Consider the following 17,808-nt stretch of genomic DNA (forward strand, 5'->3'; position numbering starts at 1 on the left):
TTCAGTATTTCTACTTATTGTTATTCCTAAACTTTATTCTTGATATTATTATTCTCACTATTCCGTATGTTTCAAAGCCTTCAAATTTTGTGCTATTTGACGGCTCACATTTTATACTATTACACTCCTTCAGCAGACTAAGGCTATTACTTTTCTACTAATTATATTATTTGAATTATTTAACTTTATCTAAACAAATTTTACAATAGAAACAGATGGGAGAATTCAGCAAATTTGCTTTAAACGCAATCAACTTTGAAAAAAAATGTCAGCATACTCCCACTTACAGGCAACTACTCCATTACTTCTACTTGACTTCTGCTTTAAACTGTTCACAAATCTTAAAACTATTTATGCTTGATTCAAATATGTTCTATCTTTTGAAGTTTTTGAGATTTAACATTTAAAGCAACATGAAGATTTTTGCTCTTTTTGTTTTGACAGCGTGACTTTGCAGAATGAGTGAGAGGGAGGCAAAATATAATATAAATGATAAGTAAGTACTAACCCACCAAATGGAATAAATAATAAGTCCAAGGTTAACAAAAATACCAACCTCAGCCTCATAAGAATAGTGCAACCTTCCCTCTAATGAAGTTTCAACAAGCAGTCGATGAATGAGGAGAATATCTTTCAAAAGTGTCTTTTATCACTCCCTCCTTTCTGACTCATACATCCGCCTTCCAGATAGTAATTTATATTAAGATCTGTTGATTTTTTTCCAAAACTCTCTGCTCCAAAAACTTTAACAGTCATGGTTTTTAATTTTTTTTTTGTGCAACAGTATTCAAAAAGCAACTCTTTACTATCAGATTCAGTCTAGCTGGAAGAACACAGTATGGGGATACATTAAATACAACATCTATCTTCACTGCCCATACTTCTCCAGCTGGTATGTGAGTCTGATATGGAAAGTCTATCGCTACAGGCTTGTTTTTGGTGTTTGCTTTTTACCTTAACACCCACATGCTCCCTTTTTATCTTCGAAGTCCGAGGCTAATAAAGAAGCTTCTGTTACCATAGTCCCGTTTATATTCAATATTAGGTTTGTTATGACACCTTGTGGTGAAAATTTTGACTGCAGCTACATGCTGTTGTAAAAAATAATAATAATGAGCCATATTTATTTAACGCTTGTTGCTCCATACATTTGCAGAGAAAGTGTGAGGTAGGGAGCTCCCCAGACAGCTACAGATCTCGTGGGGATTTTTTCTTTTCAGTTAGTTCCCACAGCGCCAACAGGAATGCTGAGGTGATGCAAGCTGGCAGGCTATTGGTAAGTTATAAGCAATGCAACTCATAGCAACAACAAAGACAGGGCTGTTGTAGGAGTTTTGTTAGTGTTTTATGTCTTAGCATTAATGAAAGGTTGGAAAAAAAGAGATATAAGATTTTGGACACATACTTGGTCTATTTGTCTATTTTTGCCAACTACACATTTTGCAAAACTAATTGGTGCTACTACAAGGAAGTAGTTGCCTTGCAAAGGTTTAAATTTTGTCCGATCAACATGCAGTGCAACTCTCAAAGTTTAGCTTGTGCTGGGACAAGAGAAGGGACTCTGGGATTCTGAAGACCAAGCTGAAAACGTTCCTCTAAATACACCAGTGCTTTTAGTGCAAAATAATAAGTGCCCCTTCTCACTTTCTGATAAGGTAGAAATGGACTGTGGAAGACCTGTGTCCAGCTCTGCTTAGGTTTGTGTCCTGTTGTCCTCTTTGGAGACAGTCCAGCATTATCTTCTTCCTCTGACTCAGATTTTCCTAATTTCTACGACTCTGTGGAGACTTTCAAAAGTGTGTTAATTGATTTTGTACATGCAGCATAACATCACCATTTTACCTTTTGTGTTGAGCCACAAAAAGTGAGTGTAACATTATCATGCTAGTATATTAGCTTGCAGCACGAAACAACTGCCCACAACCAATTTACTAAGAGTTGTGTTTGTTGTTGTCTCAAACTAAAGTGTCTTTTCAATTATACCAGATGCCACAACATTGTTCTTACTAAACAATGCACCATCGTTTTCTTTAAATGTGTGATTAGGACATAATGGGGGAGAAAAGTTGTTATAATGTGGCGCTGATCGACTAACTTTCCTCACTATGTTTCCAGCATTGGCAGCATTGCAGTAGCTTGCATCTGCAAGCGCCATCTTCTGGGTAATATACGGTAATACAATAAAATATCTCAGCATTTTTGCTGATAAATTGGTCACACCGGTGTACAGGACGCAGTTTTCTTTTTAGATGACAAAAAGTGTGTTTAATACAAAACATTTTACTCTAAAACTTTCTGAGGATAAAACTGTCTTCCAGAGGGAACACCATGAAACATATATTTTATCATTTGCATGTTATATGGCAATATACATAACTCTATTACTAAGAACCTGTGTGTCCCAGCTATCTCAAAAAGAATGGTTCACTCTCCTGGAATCTCAAGTCACATTCAAATGCAGAATGCTGAATTCAAACAACTTTATTTTGTGTTATGAACATTTTCTCATATACCTTTATTACATATCATTTTTTAGAAACTGACTGCAATCACCTTATGCCATAATAAAGAAAAGTAAAATAGAAAACAAAAAGACACAGGACATTGTTGTGTCATCATCCATGATAGAATCTGTATTCCCCATGACAGAGGGAAGGGAAGTACAAACGTGATAGTTACATTTGCCGTTTAAAGTTTTAAATGTTGAGTTGTATAAACATGATCTTATGGAGATGCTGACTTTACAACATTCTACTTTAGAAACATCATACTGTATATACACAGAGGAGGAAAAAAACTGAACTCAAAGAAGAGGGTTACCTCTGTAACCGTAGTTCAACAGAAACTCGTCAAAGTCGTCATGTATCTCATGCCCCATGTTAACTTCTCAGGTAGGTTAATATAAATGAACAGAATCAGTACACACACGCACATATGTAAGCCAACAGTGAAGCAATGGTGATGTTTTGAGGCAATGCTCAATAGTAAACTAGAAAGCTGTATCTACAGTCTTCAGTAGATATCCAGGTCTGTCTACAGGATTGGTGTTGTTTCCATAGGCTGGCTGTTGGTTTTTAGGAGCAATGGAAGGTCAGTTTTCCTTTATTACTTTCTGCTTTGTGGATAAGACAGAGCTGCATGGCTTTTACAGAAGTGTTCTTAGTATCAGTTAGTGCTTCTTTTGCTGCTTTTAACCTGCAAGGACACACTTCGACATCCACTTTCAAAGGGGTTTCCCTAGATTTAACTTGCCTGGTCATAGTTTCAGGCACAGACTGTATAAAAGAACAAGGACGGCACAAAAGCTCTCCCAAAGAAAAGTGAGGCAAATATTTAAAGAGCTTCCCCTGATGACTGGCTGCAGTAGAGGCAGTAAAGCCTGCCTCTTCCATTCTAACAAATGGATCAATACAATAGAAATGTCCAATAAACCCTTCACAAACATGCATCTGTCATAGCAATTAGTTCCATGCTGTTTTATGTGTAAGTGTTAATGGTACGAAAAGTATAGCCTGAATTTGTTATTTGATATTAAAAAGATGTGACCTTATGATCGACAGCTCTGTTGACAAATGTGGCTACTGCAGCCTTCCTGGGAAGGAAGAGAGCAAAAATAAAATATAACAAACATGAACACAAAGGTTGTTCAATTGTCTATACCCACGAGTGTCTACTTGAAATCGACCCAGGAATCTGTTCTGCAGAGGACTTTACCCACCTGAGATCTGAGTGATCTTTAATGTTTTATCTGAAAGTTAAATGCGTGATTTGGTCAACATAAGGGGACTAATGCCAGCCCAGCAACTTCTTACCCTGGCTCCAAAATACGCTACCAGCGCAATATGTCAACTCCCTTTGAGGGGGTATTTTGGCGTCACTTTTCATTGAGGGGAGAAGGATGTGCACCGTCCACATTAACATCAAGTCAGTGGATAAAACTATGAAGTGGGTTACACTACGAAAACTAAAAACTGAGCAAGTGTTTTAGTCTTAGTTGTAGAAAATAAATATGTGGTTTAACTTAATGTCAGCCACATTCACGTGACGAGATGAGATCATTACCTATTTTCTGATATTTCAAGCAAAGCTGTGACCCAATAAGCTTGTATTGTTTGCCCCAATGGCAGGTTATTTTACTCGTTACAAGCAATTCAGGTCTTCGTTTTTGTTCGTAAAATCTTGAAATGAGACATTTTAGCCTATTTTAAGTCTAATGAGATATTCAACACAAGTGATAAGCAAAAACAACTTGCTTCGTTTTGAGTTTTGTTTTGTAAATGAACAGCTTCCTCCCTTGAAATTGGATTTGCAAGAAGTCTATCCATCATGCATTCCAAGCAGGTTAAAACAAACACTGGGCTCAGTTTAGAGACCCTTCTCTGGTAGTCTGCCAGGGTCTCCTCCAGAAAAAACAAACAAAAGGAGAACACTTTTTTTTTTTAGTTTGAGTGTGCCCAAGGCCAGCCTCGCTCTGCCCTGAGGTTTTTTTAATGCAACACATAAGAGACAGACAGACTCACTGAAATCGACATGTAGCACAGGTCACTCTCATGCAGACTGATCACGAGGAGCTATTTTACGAAAGCTTCCACATCATTCACTTCGTACTACAGTAGGAAGAAAATTGCTGCCGTTTAATTAGCACTCTCGTTAGCCGGAGGCTAAAATGAATTCAGAGAGAATGCAGCAGTACCAATGTAGTAGAAAACATCAGGAGACTTGTTAATCCAAGTTAACAGTGGTAAAACCAAAGCTGTTCAGTTGGAGAAAAATATATAACTAAAACAAAAAGTTGAAGATGATGAAAGCATAAAAAAGCAACCTTCTATTCCCTTCCTCCCACTGAAAAACTGGACTGCTAACCGCTGTTTTAGGTTTGACTAATTATGTTGATTACTGTGTTTTTACCTCTTGAAGTGCTCCAATTTTCGTTTAGATTTGACCCTCTGTACAGCTCTACTTCTACTCATCAACCCACATGAAAAATAGACTGGTTTGGATGGCATAACAACACTATAAAGTCACACAGCCATGTCGTTAGAAGCATTTACAATAAAAACACAGGGAACAATGTCTTTAATGCATGACAAGGATGACATTACTTACACGTGTGTTTTACAGTACTTGTACTATCTCGGCTTGATTGTTAGAAGAGCAGAGACATGAACAGGGAGCTGATCTGGGCACTAGAGTCCATATGCTATTAGTCACCTTACAGTAGGTCAAAATAAATGGCAAAAAGGCAGCTAATAGTGCACCAGTTTCAGCTATCTTCATTGCAAACAGCTGTTTCCTAAAGAACTGCACTGTTTGAAAAATCTTTCTATCCAGAGTTATACAAAATATCCACTCATGTTGTCTCCATGCCGTTCAGTAAGAAATAAATGAATCAGAGTGAGTGTTAGTGAGGTGTGATGGGAGAATGTCGTATAATGGTATTATTTTGTTAAAGAGGCCCATCAGTACAGTGGGGAGAAAAGCATTCAGTATTCATTTGTTTTCTGCTTTCTGGAGTTCCTCTTTTATGAAGTAGCAAGCTGAACATAGAATTCCATTCCCTTTAACGTCATGTAAACCGGCACTTGTGTCATCCCAAGGATAAGTACAATAATAACTGCACAAAACTATCTTCTTTTTAAGCTAACTTTTTTTTTTTTTCAAAAAACACATTTGTCTAACGGGCTTCATTTCACATGATAGAGCAGGGTCTACAAGTTATTCGCCTTCAGCAAATCGCTACCCTACTCAGGAACATGGACACATAAAATTTGTCTTTTCATATAATATAAGGACATTGGATTCAAGTATATATATACACACAACTAAAATGAATGAGGTAAAGACAGAAAAAAATAATAACCTCAATATCAATATATTATGACTTTTTCTGTATCGTTTCATATTAAAACACGCACACGTCTTTGAAAGAGAAAAAGTAAGTCATTCATTGGTGTCATACATTTTTTTTTATCCAAATTCCAGCAGTATAGAAGAATGATCCTAAAACTCAAAAGCAAACACTGCATGTTGTTCAGTTTATGGAGCTAGTTGCGATGCAGCTGCAACAATTTTCTTTGTGTCCTGTTGTTACAGGCGTGGAACCATGTCTTATCATGGAGAAATACAAAATTTTACTATGTACAGTACGCATTGTTGTAACCTACTGTGTTTTCTTTTCCTGTTGCAAAAAAGGAAAGAGGGATTCTTTTGGAATAAAGGCGAGTGGTTGCAAAGCCACCAGATGAAGATGTAGTGACTTATTTCCTCAGGTTTGTACACTGCGCGGTTTAGCTCATTAGGATCAAGTCAAATCTATTCACTGCATCCTCGATCTCTGCAGCAAACCAAATGACTGCTGTGTCTACAAACAAAGTCATTGATTGGGAAGATGTCTGGCTAATGCTGTTTATCTTGGTCTGTGTCTATGGTGTCATATTATAGGAGTACAGACTTTAATGTCAAGCTTTCATCTCAACAGAATCACCTGCAGTATTTCCCTTTAATCTCTGCATGTGTTAGTTTCAGATCGATAATATTTGGCAGATACTTTGCATGTTGTTCATTAATGCACTGGTTAAACACTCAGTTAAATCTACAATTTAAGTTAACATAATGCATCTATAGGAGTAGGAAGAAATATATTCATGTCTTCAGTACATCTAGAGACAAATGATTATCTGCTTTCATTCCCTTGAAGACAAAATAGAACAAATCCTAACCCCAATCCTGACCCCAAAGTCAAGATAAAACAAAAATAAGTGCATATAAAATAAAAAGAGAGAGCACTGTTTGCTTTTTCTGTCCTTCATTTCACTGTTTTCATGTTGTTCTTTGAACATTTTAAGCATAAACCATCACTCTTTGTAATATCTGTTAGCAGTGCTGGAGAGCACATCAAGGTTTTTCGTATCATGATGCAAACAGTCTGCGGGGCGGTAAAAGTTGGTAATAAGGTAGCAGTAAGGATGTCGGTGAGTTGGAGAGGAGGACAAGGAGAAGAAGAAGGAAGGAAGGAAGGCCAGGAGGGAGAAGAGGAGGACAGCGGTATTAACACTTGAGGAAAAGGCAGGCGAAGCAGGCCAGCAGCAGCCACAGTGATTGAGATACACAGGCAGAGCCGTTGATATCTCGACCTGTCCCGGGTCCTGCACAGAGAAAGATAGAGAGAAAGAGTGGAGGGCATTAATTTCTACCTCTTCCTGCAAAACTATTTCCACCCTCTGATTTTGCCAAGACACCGGTTAATAAATCCTGAAGTAGGGATGATTTCTTCTTGAGCTGACACAAAGATAATATTGTGTTTGGATGGTTGTGTTGTAGAGGAAAAGCTACAAGCCACAAGCCACAGTCCAATCAATCCAGTCCAATCTGTAGTCTAATGGACGAGTTGTAGTGTTCAAAAATGAATTATTCTGGAGCTTTAAACTTCATACACGTCTACATTATACAGTGCAATGCAGTTTTTCTTGGGCAGACCATACATTAACTCTGTCAATCCTGGAGGCGTTGGGTGACATCTAGTGGCCATGTTGCACTACAACAATGTGGCTACTCCAGAGTGCACAGTGGAGTTTAAAAACAGGAAAATCCTCTACATGATTTCTTTGAAACCTCAAAGATCGCACAAAGAAAAAAATCAATCAAAACTTTTAGAATTTGAACCCTTAACATCTGTTCAGGTCCTATAAGGAACTGATTGAGACTCCACTGTGCCTTTCTACCTTTTAAATATAATGATACTCTCACATCTGTCTTCTGGTGTAACAGCCAGGTCCAAGGTAAACCAGTCACGAATCAAATCCTTAGAGTGCCTTTACAATTGGCCTTAAAGATCTGAAAATACAAAAGAACCCCAACCGAATAAAGATATTCGGAGTCATACTGAACACAAAGGAAAAAACAGAAGATACCAGGGGATCCTAAAAAATAATGAACATACCTGAGTACACTTCGGACTGGACTGGCTGTGTCCAAGCTTATTCACTCAATAACTACTCCCTAATCACTGTTTAAAAGTTCTATATTGAGTACTTTATGGTGAGCTCACAGGTCATTTTTCTGCACTGTTCGTTACATCACTCCTGTCCTGTTTCCTTCAGCACAATACATGATGATACATTGTGCTTGCTTTATGACCATTTGTCCTACAGTTTGTCTAAGGATGCACTTTGGGATTCTCTTGAGGTTACTTTAATTGGTGCTATTATTCTCACTGCTGGACACATTTGGAAGGCACAAAAAAACCGCATTGCACACAGACTATTTTGGATTGCTAAGCATTCTGTGATTTCGGACAACATCTATTCGCTCAAACTTAATAATGGAAAACACGACCATCTGAGAGATTTAGAGTCTGGGGATGACAGCCACTATCTCTTGGCTTCCAGGCAAGTCGGTGGATATCTGATAATGGATATCATTAAGGCTGATCTTCATTTTCCAAGAGCTGGTTATTGTTTTATAGTCTAAGTTGAGAGAAGCTAACTAAGACCTGAATCTATATGCAGCCTTTTTGTTTATAGGTTATGGTTAATGTCTGTGTCTGCAGCCTCCGGCTCTGAACAGTGTTTCTACTCGGTGTACAGAGTTAACCCACAGTCCATCTGTTTACCTGAGAAGAAAGACTTTAGAAAGAGCAAAAAGCCTTTATAGATATGAAGTAATCTGGGAATCTTTATGGATATCATGTGTATAGATTAAATATTTTACTGGACATGTACTGTCACACTCAGTGAAGGCTGTTTGCTTGGTGTCTTGTAAGTTGGATTTCACCTATGAACCATGTCACAAAGCCATGTCACACTGGGGTCATAAAGCTTAGTAAACATGCTGTAGATTTCATGATAACCATAAACTTCACTTCGTTGTGGCTGGAAAAAGGGTTAAATGTTGGGTCTGTTTGTGCTGCTTCTTGCTAATGCTACTATCATCGCACAGGTTTTGTCATAGGGTCTTGTCAGGGGAAATTAGTCTTGCCACTGACGTACTGAATCGCTTTTCTACAAATCATAAAAATGGGCACCGTGTCTTAGACGTTGTTGTTTCCTCATCGTGAGCTAACTAGTCACGTGAAATTGAAGCCGATGAGCACAGTTTGAAATAACAAAGCAAAATCTCAATCAACCAGATCACAACTTTGAAAATGGGCCACCGTTGTGTTTGTACAACAGTTTTACCAATCACATTAATCGACTACTTGATCCAGGATGCCACTGGCCGGTGTACTCGGGTCTTCAATATGCCTAATTTTCACAGGAACCGTGTGCACTGTATTCTGTCATCGCCACGGTTCTGCTCTGTTTGATGGGATGTGCCCTGCTACACTGAAAGCATGTTTGGAGTGTCACACAGCTGAGAACAGCCCGGAACAGCTGGGCTTAGTATAAAGTAGGGAGAGCAACATGATACCAAAAGGTCACAGTGACTTTCTGTGATTGATTTGGTGCTCATTTGGATTTTATTGTTGTCGACATGGATCACAGATGCATATCTGTTTTGTAGTTGTTATCAATATATCTTCATCAATGAGTATTTATTATCTTCTCTGCTCAGCTTGATGAGTACTGGGAAAGACGACTTATAGGGTATCTTTAGCGGAGTGCAGAGACGCTTTTGAGACAAGGCTGAGTTTTGCGTTTACTAGAATAGGCACGGATCAGCTCTGCAGTGCGTGGCTTTGACAGAACACGATGCACACACTTCCTGTGGAAATTGAGGGTAAGATCAATGACTGATTTGGGTATGTGAATCTTTCACTTACAGCATATTTATAGAGTTACCTCTACCTTTGAGTTTACTTAAAACTGAATATTTCTTTCCTTAAAACACATATCAGATGTCACCTTCTCTCTCCGCCAGTATCCTGATTTTCTACAAGGTTTAGGTGACTACACTCATGTACAGTTAAGAAAACCTAAAGAAGGCTGCTTGGCAGATATGTGTTTCTGATGGTTTTGAATTTTGGAGCTCTGGAGCTTAAATAATGACACAGCTACAGTTCAGTGAGACCCTAGCCACTGGTTTTCAAAGATTCAATGCAGAATGAGGTGATGCTGTAACCTTTCAGTTATATTTGTAGTCATACCTGTATTAAGATGACAATGTTACACTTATACTTGCTAAACGTCAGAGTTTTCAGTGAGATTAAGCACATAACAGAAGTGTGAATACTCACTGTAGAGGAAAAGACTGGCATTCTGGACCCCCAGTCGGTTGGAGGCCACACATGTATAGTTCCCATAATCCTCTTCAGTGACGTTGGCAATCATGAGAATAGTGGTCGTGCCAAGGATTTGGATATTGATGCCCTGGGTGTTGGACAGCCTGGAGAGGAGAGGCAGACTGAAGTGAGACCATTTCAAGTGAATTGCAAAGTAATGAAAACTTGAGTTGGAGCCAGGGGGGAGTTAATGACATTTTGGGCAAAAGAATAAAGTCTGCAGCATGTGAACCGGTAAATGAGAAGAGACACTTCACCAGAGTTTAATTAACCGACAAAATTACAGATTTTTTACTACAAGGGAATAGAAATGAGTTAAAAGCTATATCTAGCTAAAAATAGACATTTTCACAGCCCTTAAAGCAAGAAAACACTTGACAATGTAAGGGACAGGATTCAGCTGCTTTTTGAATGTGCTTTCACATGCTGCTGGCCCCATACTGCTTCATCTACACCACACAATAATGAAGAGGTTTCTGTAAATCTCCCTATAAAATAATGTTCAATGAAATGGGGATTTTGACAATCCATCAAAGTTCTGGTACATTTATTTTTGCTTTAGTTACGTATGGTTAGATTCCATTAGTGTGACAATTTCCACCAAAATGAGTTGCAAAAAAAGAAAATCTGGCTGCTTTTCCCATGTGCTGCCTTTCTTCACAGTCCCACTAGCAACTTGAGAAGAGAAGTTGAAGTTGGCATTGAGAAACCGCATCCAGGAGGAGATCATTAGCTGCACTTGTATGTAGATGACAGTTTTAAGACACTAATGAAAGCTAAAATGTCATCACATGGCTTTCAGTATTGCATTAGATAAAAGAAAAACAATTTAACAATGCATAGATAATATAAAAAGGTCACATGCCAGAAAAGAAATATATAACTACTGCTAGTTCCAAGCTCTTCACATCTCATACATAAATCAAAGTACTCAACTACTCAGAGGAAAATTTAAGGTATGCCAGCTTTAGTTTCTGAAAGACTAGTGTCTGATTGATGGATATTGTAGAAAATTTTAGAAACCAATTTGTGTTTTGGCATCTTAGTAGCCGCAATTACAGCAGTGGCAACTCAGTGTCTGCTGCTGCGTGCTGTCTGTGACAGCAACTAAGATAGTTGGATTAAAAATGTTAGACAGCTGCCGATGAAGGTTTCTTAATTAGGCAATTTTTCTAAGTTATTTGGGGGATTTTTTTGGCCTTTATTTTGATAGGAAAGCTGAGACAGAAAATGTGGGGAATGACATGCACCAAAACTTGCAACCAGTGTGACAAGAACTGCAGCTTCTGTACATGGGGCACCATGATGTCATATAGGTGATGCTTGCTGATGGGGTCTGAGACTTATTCCTGAATTTAATTCCAGCCATGGCTAAATTACAGTTATTTAATAATATAATGTATTTTTTGTCACATTTATGGTAGTTTTGTACTTTACTGTAGAAGTTGTACTTCACAAAAAAGGTTGAAACAGTCATAAAAATGTCCTCATTATCTACACACAAATGTAATTACATTCCAGCCAGTTACCCCTTAACATATTCAAAGTATGGGTTTAATGATGTTTACTACACTCCTCCAGAACTCTGCTGCACATTATGGTAAAATTTGCTATAAAACATCAACACAACTGTCACTGTTCTCCCTCAGTATGAATGAAACATTAGCATGCTGCTGCAGTCCTCCCCTGCACTTCTGGGAGTCTTAATGACCACCAAACTTCTGACAATCAATTATGTCAACCTTCAACTTCCCTCAGCACAAATTAATCAATAGAATTTGCTGACTCAGACTGTATACCTCACTGATGAACTCTTCCTTACATCATCACAACCAAATAAAACTCTTTTAATAACAGCCTGCACATAATGGATTCTGCTTGTTCCGTGCTGATTGAGCCTTTTCGTATCATGAATGAGGTGAAGTTCGTTTAAGGCGCCTCAGCTTAATCCTGCTTAAGTCCGGGTAATGTGGTAATCTGAATTTGAGCAGGGGAGCAAGAAGTTTATGCTGACACATGCTCAGCTGATAGGAAGTATTAACATAAAAAGGGAAAGCGCACATCTCGGCACAGCATAATTTGGCTCAGTGGGGAGTGGGGACTTGATAAAATGCTGAGGTCTTTCCCACTGGGACACCTTGGGAGCTAGGGCAGAGTGTGTTTATGTGAGTGTGCGGTTGAAAGCAAGAGAGCAAGGGAGCAAGGGAGCGTAGGCAGGGAAAGTGTAGTAGCAATGTCCCCACATCATCTAAAAGCTAAACCCCCCTCCCACGACAAGGCCAGCAGCAGAAATATTCTCCTGTGTGTCTTCATGAGAAGTGACTGCACTGTTAAAGAGGCCTGCCTGAACACAGAGCATGCTCAGAGACCCAGATATTACACTGCACCACAGGGGGCTCAAAGCAAACAGCTATTTTTACTACAGATTACAGCTGGTGATTGCAATGCAGCCATAGGGAAGTAAATTGATCTAAAGAAAGACTCTTTTGTTTCACAGTGAAGGGTTCATTTTGGACATTTTTTTCACACATATTTGAGTTCAAATACGAAGAAAGAAAGAAAGAAAGAAAGAAAGAAAAGGAGAAATCAGAAGCAGAAGTAAGAGGAAATAGGGTCACTGTCCTTTTAGAATGTGTCCCCAATTAACATTTATCGCACTCCACATTGCTGCTACCCATTTTAACTTTTAGCGTGTTGGCACACTGAAATCTGAGGCCACAAACTTCTCTAACTTTTGGTTTCAAGTTCATCCTCAAATATGCTTTATTTCTTCCAGCCTCCTCTTCTGCCGTAATGGACCAGAATACATTAACAAGGAATTTGGCAGAAATCATACTTGTCAACCTTTTCCAGAGGGAGGTTTTTTTGTGTGTTATCACTACTGAATCACATTCAATGTCCCTCCTCACAGATGGAGGGCAGCAGAGCTCTACTTTCTACCTCCAGGGATCGTTTCACCATGCACAGAGCCACGCTGCTACATTAAACCCCCGAAAAGAAATGATTTGACCCCCGTATTTGGCAGAGGGCACGCAGTGGCCAGTAGAGATGAAAGACCAGGGCAAATCATCAGACGGACAGATCTGATGCTGTAGCGTGTGGGAGCATCTAAAGTAGGTTATCACTGCCAGGGAAAGTGACAGGCCGGTTATGATTCAAGGCCGGTGATAAATGAAATCAAGTGCAGAGTCCTGCTGGGACTTGTAACCCAGTGATGATTGAAAAGGGTCCAGTGGCAGTGACAGGCTTGTATCAGCTGACAGAACAACAAACACTGCTTGCTGTCATGTCAAGGTACAGCGTACTTTGGATTTCATATCTGTATGGATACAGTGACATGCTGCAAAAAGAGCAGGAGGAAAATCCTGTTTATCATCAATTTTTTTATATAAAGATTGATTCTACCAACTGAAGTTGACTTAGGTTATGTAGGGAAGAAGTAATTTGTCTAAGTGGTGTTTTTAAGTGCTGTTGCAAGCTTAAACTATGGACCAAAACATTTCCTGCGTGACTTTAGGCTTACCATTTAGGCATTACTTAGATTAATGTAGTGATAAATGCTTTTTGATGATGAAATCTTTTAGACTTTAGAAATGCCCATTACAATATATCAGAGTTAAAAGTGATGTCTATTATTTTTCTTTTTTTTGTAGAACTAACAGCTCAAAACACAAGACTTTCCTTTAAAAAGTTAAAAATGTCTGGATATTTCAAAAGCCTTGAAGCTACAAATGTTTCACATCTTTGCCTGAGGGCCTGAAGGATTAATGGATGACCAAAATATTTTGCAATTTGAGTTATTCTTTTTTTAATATAAATTCATGAATTGTTGTGGTTGAAGTGCCCACAAACTATATATAAAATGGACAGCATAACTGTTTCCAAAAGTGAGGATGAGAATTAAGAGCTCTCCCTGGTGACTGGCTGATGTATGGGTCAGAGATCTTGTGAGCACGAGTCATTCTTTTATGAGCACAAGTTATCATCTTGTTGGAAAAAGTTAGTTTCAATGTCCTTATTTTGTGCACTTAATTTAAGTATTTTGTAAGCACATTACAAAAATCACTTTATAGAACTTTGAGGGCTTCATACTTTATTCAAATTATCAAAGGTCCAGGATTTAATGAGACCGACAGAGGGTGGATTTGCACAAAGTTAAGAGACTTAAAGCCTTTCTCTGTGAGAGCAGGAGGGAGCGGGTTGAGCAGTCCTAGCAGCCCAGTTTGTTCTCCAGCTTGTGCCAAACAGTTTGTTCCAACTGTGGAGTGTTTACCCTCTGTGTTTGGCTTGTTTGGGCAGGTGAGTGCTTTTTGAACCTGGCACTAGAGAACCCGTCTCGTTCCTGTTCCAAGTGAGTAGCTGGTTTGTTTGGGGTTACATCAACCACCAGGACTGAGTGTGAAAAGTTGGAAGTTTCCCAAAATAAAACAGTTCTGGACTCAGAGGCCAGGTTTCATTTCCAATATGTGGGGTTGTCAAATCATCAATAAAACATTGGAATAGTGTACTTGGGCAACAGATATAATTTCCATGCTGACTTACATCTCCACATTAACACGTCAGAAAGAAAAGATATTAAAATCATAACAGGAGATTAGGGAAAACAATGTCAACACAGGGAGGCAGGGAGACTGTATAAACAAATCTGACATCTGAAGGCTATGAAGAAAATAAAAAATGAAACATGAAAGATTATTCTGTTGGTAGAAATATAAGAAAAGGAAGGAAATAAAGGAGGTTTTATTTAACAAAGGAACAAAGCTAATCAGAAAACATCAGTAAAACTCAGCTGTAACTCAAATAATGTAAAATGATTTAATAAAACATGTCTGTGTTTGAGCCTGGAAGAAATGAGAGGTACCTACTTCGTCTCATTTCATGTGTTTTAACAAGTGTCCCTCATCCAGGTGAAATGTGAGGTGTTTCAAGTCGAAGGTGTAAACTCTAGGGGTAAGAACCACACCTCTGGTTCATTAAGAGATTTGTGTTGACACATTCCCTAAAAAGCATCAACTCCAGGGAAATGGGTTGTTTGTTTGTTACATAATATAGAAGACTTAAGTTTGCACTGTCTGATAAGCTTACATTAAGTATGCATTCTTAAAAAAGTATGCATTCTGGGAAGTTTGCTGGGTTTCTTGACTTACCAAAATAAAAGTATACTTCGAGTTCATGTAAGGACTATTTAACTCGCTACAAAACAGACTGAGACTGAGACTTAATACTGATGCCTTCAGGTACCTACTTAAGTAAAGGAGAAAGCAGCATGATATATATTTTTTCTGTATACCTGTTGTTAAAGTCTGTATCTGTTGCCACAGGGAAGGTGCCAGATGAGGTAATTAAAAGCACCCAGCCAAAATAACCTTTATTTGCATTTTCCCTGGCACAGAATCACAGGAAGTGATAAAGTTATCAATTTAGAGAAAGCAGGATGTGATTTTTTGTCAGAAAATAATCATCAGACATGCATACAAGACAAATCAGAAAATAGATAATGATACTGTTTTTTTTCCACAGTAGGCGCCAAATCAACACAAACTAAAATTCCTCATGCCAAGTTTGAGTATTTTCATGAATTGAAACGCAACTTATATCAATACTGAGCAACAACCATTCAGCTAAGTAGTTTATCTTAAGTAGTGAATCTTGCAAGAAAGAACACTGAGCATTTAGCATAAAGCATTTATTACACGGTTGTGTTAAGTACTTGTTTTTCTATCAGGACTATGATTCTATACCATAAGATTTATTTAACTGTAATTCAGTTATCAATTAAACTGTGTGAGAGATGTTCTAAAGTTCCCCTATAGTTCTATTTATACTAAACTGCAAACAAACTAAAACCCTTAATAGACTGGATTTTCTTTGTGGTTTTATACAGTAGTAATGTTTGCATAAAGATTGCATAATAATCATGAAAATTGTGAAACTATGCTTGTTGCTCAGACAATAATGGTACCATCACATCAAGATAAGAGCCACGACTACCCCTAACTATCAACCAATTAGTTACATAGTATCACTGTATGCTTACTTTTTAGTACAATATCAATATCTCATTAAATAAAAAGACAGTGATCATCAATACTGATACATTGTGAAAGCCTTCGTGTCTTGTATTGTACCTTCTTTCTGCCCTGAGATGTGCTGCTTTAGCCTCAAACTTTTCTAGCCATGTCTCGTTAGTCAAGCCGCCAAGTCAATATTGAAGACCCCCTCTCAAATAAGGTAGGAATATTAAAAAGCAAACCAAAGCCTTTCAACTAACTCATGGGGCTGCAGTTATCTACCTCACGACAGCTCAGGAAACCTGCTGACAAAATCAATAGTTGCCCGGTACAAATGAGAAGACTGTCTACCTCTACCTGAATACCCCTGTTTCAAAATGTACAAAGAGCTTTCTATGGAACTGTTTGTCTGACACTGCCCTGTCTGCCAGTCTAATTCCATAGCCTTTCCTGCACTCTTTTTGTTTGTCTTTCAGGTGTTGATGAGGTTAACCTGATTAAAATGAGATCTATAATAGGAAGAACACCTCAACAGTCTGGTAAATAAGACACAGCAGGCTACAGTGCATTTGTTTTGATATTTCCTGAGGGGACTTTGAAATTAACCAGCCAAGTGATGATAAATGATATTATTATGGTGCATTAACATTATCATCCAAGGAGAAAGGACAATAACACTTTGCACTTGCACAGAGGGGGAAGCGGACTCGAACAGGCATAAAGCCAAAATCCTCCAGGGGACAAAACAACTGAGATAAATGGTGGTTGGGAACAACAGATAATGCAAAATATCTCGGCTACCATAAATCTTTTTTCTCAAGCTCTGGGGTGATAGGCCTATTACTTAAGAGACCATATCAGTGATAAAAGTTGTGACATTACACCAATATTTTCTCCCCAATCATAGGTGAGTTTTTACTGTTCTAGTTGGAAGTCATGTCTGTGCTTTCCATGTACTTTTTCTTATCTTTACCTGATTCCATTAAAGTGCTTCCATTCCCAGACTAACTCAGGTGGTGAGTTTGCTCTTAAGACGGAAAATCTCTCTGCTTATTAAACGACAAGTGTCGCAATGGCAGGACTGGGCTGTTATTGCCTTTGAATGTCATCACACTTCCATTTTCTTTAAGTGTTTTCCCCAGAATCATGCACAGCACTTAAATTGATAGGGTTCCAATGAACAGCTGTGTCTCGTCACACATTTTTTTGCAATTTCACAGGGGACAGTACGGCGAGGGGAGCCTGATTTCCATTTCAGTGGAATAACTTGAGGTATGAGAAAAGGGTTACTGGGATTTTCAATGACTACAGTTTATAAATGGCACACAGGAGAGTGCCTGATCTGTTCTTCCTTTTTTTTCTCTCTTCACAAGAATATCACAGAATCCTCACACAGCAGTGCTCAATTAAGAGTGCAATAAAAGCCTAGCAAGTGATTAAGTGGGTGAGTAGTCATTATCAAACCACACAGATGATGTCATCAAATTAACATTAACATATGACAATGGGACCACGGTGAGGGCAGATTTGACAAAGGGATCAAAGGGATCCATTATAACCTTGTATGTAAAGATAGGG

General features: G+C 38.5%; 1 protein-coding gene across 8 annotated transcripts in view; it reads right to left on the bottom strand.

Annotated features, from left to right (window-relative positions):
- Window positions 1–2,465: 2,465 nt before the first annotated feature.
- The window catches only part of lsamp (limbic system associated membrane protein), an 899,933-nt gene continuing 884,590 nt past the window's right edge, over window positions 2,466–17,808 (bottom strand). For all 8 annotated transcript variants that reach the window (XM_034701360.1, XM_034701352.1, XM_034701359.1 and 5 more), the window contains 2 exons: window positions 10,175–10,323; window positions 2,466–7,145 (listed from right to left, as the gene is read on the bottom strand). In XM_034701360.1, the coding sequence (XP_034557251.1) occupies window positions 7,048–7,145; window positions 10,175–10,323 (247 nt within the window). In that variant the 3' untranslated portion in view covers window positions 2,466–7,047. The remainder of the gene's footprint in view (window positions 7,146–10,174; window positions 10,324–17,808) is intronic.

The sequence above is a fragment of the Notolabrus celidotus genome, chromosome 14 (assembly GCF_009762535.1).
Source record: "Notolabrus celidotus isolate fNotCel1 chromosome 14, fNotCel1.pri, whole genome shotgun sequence".
NCBI classification, from domain to species: domain Eukaryota; kingdom Metazoa; phylum Chordata; class Actinopteri; order Labriformes; family Labridae; genus Notolabrus; species Notolabrus celidotus.